This window comes from Oculina patagonica, unplaced genomic scaffold (assembly GCF_052425735.1).
Source record: "Oculina patagonica isolate OP01 unplaced genomic scaffold, crgOcupat unplaced1164, whole genome shotgun sequence".
In the NCBI taxonomy this organism is placed as follows: domain Eukaryota; kingdom Metazoa; phylum Cnidaria; class Anthozoa; order Scleractinia; family Oculinidae; genus Oculina; species Oculina patagonica.
In genome coordinates this window covers 2,260-5,561 of record NW_027557155.1, presented here as the reverse complement: position 1 = coordinate 5,561, position 3,302 = coordinate 2,260, and the positions used below count along the sequence as shown (strand labels likewise).

General features: G+C 41.5%; 1 protein-coding gene across 1 annotated transcript; it reads left to right on the top strand.

Moving 5' to 3' along the window:
* Positions 1–271: 271 nt before the first annotated feature.
* LOC144639661 (cytochrome P450 3A19-like) lies at positions 272–3,053 on the top strand. The gene is made up of 2 exons (XM_078498944.1): positions 272–1,042; positions 1,725–3,053. The coding sequence occupies exons 1-2, from the start codon at positions 383–385 to the stop codon at positions 1,995–1,997; spliced, it is 933 nt and encodes a 310-aa protein (XP_078355070.1). The 5' UTR covers positions 272–382; the 3' UTR covers positions 1,998–3,053.
* The last annotated feature ends 249 nt before the right edge of the window (positions 3,054–3,302 follow it).

The window sequence follows — 3,302 nt, the reverse complement described above, 5'->3', positions numbered from 1 at the left end:
GCCGGTTTTTGGACTACTTCAGACAAGGATTTCATAGGGTTTGATAATCTTTGGAAGCGGAAATTTTTGTGAATAACATATCTTTGTATAACCTTTTCGTTGGCATAAACAAAAAGTGCCATTTTGGAATGAGCTACCCTTTAAAACAATCTGTTTGGCGGATTTGGATACACGAGATAAACGAAAAGGTCAGCTACCGGCTTTCTGAACATGATTTCCTACATCGTGCAGCAGCTGCAAACATACCACTTAATTGTAAGAAAAGGGGCATAGCAGCGGCTTTCGAACTAATTCAGTAAGATGCAGCATATTATGTTATTGTCTTGCAGATAGCAGTGTTGATGTTACACGACTTTTTGCTCTCTTCTCCTTTGATGTGATTATGCGTTCAGCATTTGGTCTGGAGGCAGAAATGCAAACCAACCCTGACCCGGACCTGATGCAAAAGGTTTTGACTCTCTTCGACGTGCCGCTTTACATCCGGGCCCTGTCCATGTTTCCTTTTTGGCCACAAGTGAAAAAACTCTTCAACCTCAATCCCATCCAACATTTACCTTACTTTGAGAAACTCGCACGAAATGTGCTGGAAATCAGGAAGAAATCACCCTCTGGAAGAAGAGACCTGTTTCAGCTTATGCTCGAGGCGAGCGAGGAGGGCGCCAACGGAATCCAGAAATTGACAGATGAAGAAATCATCGCACAGACTGTAGTAATTCTGGCAGCTGGCTTCGAAACAACTGGTTCAACTCTGGCATTTACTGTCTATTACCTCGCTCGTCATCCGGAGATACAAGCAAAGCTGCGGCGAGAAATTGAAGATGCCACCAGAACACGCGAAGATGCTCCAACCTTCGACTTTGTTAACAGTCTCGAGTACCTTGACCGAGTGATTTCCGAAGTCCTTCGGCTTATTCCGATTGGATTCGTGAACGTTCGTGAGTGCAACGAGTCTTGTGTTATCAAAGGCGTGGCATTTCCGGCTGGTGTCACTGTTAATATTCCTTCGTATGCTGTTCACCGCGATCCCGATTTCTGGCCTGAGGTAACGCAAATAATAAAAATGTAACTTTTATTTATGTTTAATAGCATTACTATTTCATACTTATACTTCATAAGTTGCTTATGCCCTCTGTGAGAATCGGAGATTGCGTTGAATTGTCTATTTTTCCGATAAATAAAACGCTGTAAAATATCTTTTTGAATAACATATAAGTTCTTTAAAATTGTTGCTGTTATCACGTTTTAGCAACTGGTCTAAATTCTGGTACTACCGAGGCTGGTGTGTGGGAAGTCCGATCCTTTTCTATTAAAACGTTTTATTTTGAACTTTTTTCTAGAACACAAAAGAAACATTGTACTACGTTTGCTATACCAGCATAACACTCGTTTCCTCTGCCTCACTACTATATCAAAATTATGCCAGTATTATTTGACAAATTTGGACAGCCCTAACGAGTGGATCTGCACCACTCGATCCGAAGTCAAACATACTAACCATTTTGCCTCTGCGTCACTCATCTCTGCCTAACTTCCAGCAACCACTGATACATTTTATAAGGGGATGTGCACTTCTGTTTTGCCGTGCTCTTCTCAGACGACCCGGCAATCACTTGTGCGACTGAGTTACATGTTTTTAATGAGGTCATGTCACAGCATCTTTTAAAGGGACGCTTGATTGCTTTCGAATTCCCATTATTAATGTCTCTATGTTTCCTCTATTGAAGCCAGAGAAGTTTGACCCAGACCGCTTTCTTCAGAGTGAGGCCAAGAAGCGCCCATCCTTCTCGTACATGCCTTTCAGCCTGGGACCTCGTCAGTGTATCGGCATGCGGCTGGCCCTTCTGGAGATCAAAATGGCGCTCGTCAAAATCTTACAGAGATTCAAGTTTGAGAGAGGAGTGGATACTACTGATAAACTAGAGCTCAATGCCACTCTTCTCTTACGGCCACGTGACCCAATCAGACTAAAAGTTGTGTTTATATTGGAAAGTTCATAAAGGCGCCATCACTCCTTTACCATCAGCCAAAGAGAAAACCATTTTTATCGTGCTAACTCTATATTCCATTGGGAGTGACTATTCCGCACTCAGTTCATGTCGTGAGACTTCTTAATATTTTCATACACGAGGTACAGATCACACTTAACCTTTTTTTTAAGTTAAGAAAAGTTGAGACCAAGAGGATTCGAACCCGGGTCGCCGGCATGCCGGGCGGGAATGATATCCACTAAGCCACCGACGACCAGCTGCTAGAATCCTGATTTTTTTTACATAAAAATCCTAACCCTATTGTAAAAGCTTACCGCAAACAACCCAAACTAAAGAAGGCTAACTGGAGTGCTATTCAGGCTAACCGCAGTGCTAGTTAGGCTAACTGCCAGTGCTGTTTAGTATCCACAAAATGAACTGAGTGTTACGTGGTATAAATATGTCATGAGGTGTCTCGCTATTGTCTGATCTCACGACATCAACTGAGTGCTAAACAAATAGTCTCATTTTCCCTTTACCATTTTTGAATAATTTTGCTACAAGTATGTATTTAAAAATAACACATTTTACGTTTCAAAAAAATTGAATGTAACGGTCACACTGCACATGTCCGCGATTTATTCTCGTTTCCGCAGCGAAGCCTCTGTTTTATTTGTCACGTGGTCGGTGATACGGAGGGCTCTGGGATCGAAACACTGACTACCTGATGTCGTAAAATCCACGCCATCCAAAAGCGCATGCCCACTGTATAAATGTTCAACTCCGCGTGCTCAGTAAAAAGAAAGGGTATCATTTCGACGGTTGATGATGCTGTAAAAAAATATAGCCATGCGGAGAGGGTCAAGGCAGTGGTGATTAACGAGGAGTCATTTCATCGTGCAGTGGTATGAAATATCTAACTGACTGCTTTGTATCGATGAACTCCATGTGGTATTCTTTATCAGGATAGTTCAAATATTTGCAATATTTTTGATGCAATAAGAAAAATAACCTTCTTACGTACATGTTACAAGAGATGTATTGGTTGTCATTCGTTTATAAACAGGGATCAGTTTCGTAAATACGTTATTCCAACAAACTCTTTAATCAAACATTGCTAATGCCTTCTAAACTATCTTTTCATTGCCATAGTTAAAATGTATTTTGCGGGAACAAATTTCGGAACAAATCGTCTGCTCACCTTGATTTGTAACAGCTGTTTTTTTAAGGAAGGGGACATCTTTGCCATTTTTTTCGGAAGAATTACCATCTCGCGAAACTCCGGTGAAACTGTGCGCCTGTCAACTTCAGAGCAAGATTCCAGGTTTTCACACA

Excerpts from the sequence above, each read along its gene's own strand:
- LOC144639661 (XM_078498944.1), top strand. The coding sequence starts at position 383 with ATGCGTTCAGCATTTGGTCTGGAGGCAGAAATGCAAACCAACCCTGAC. Across the intron at positions 1,043-1,724 it reads ATCCCGATTTCTGGCCTGAG|CCAGAGAAGTTTGACCCAGA; the intron begins GTAACGCAAATA and ends CCTCTATTGAAG.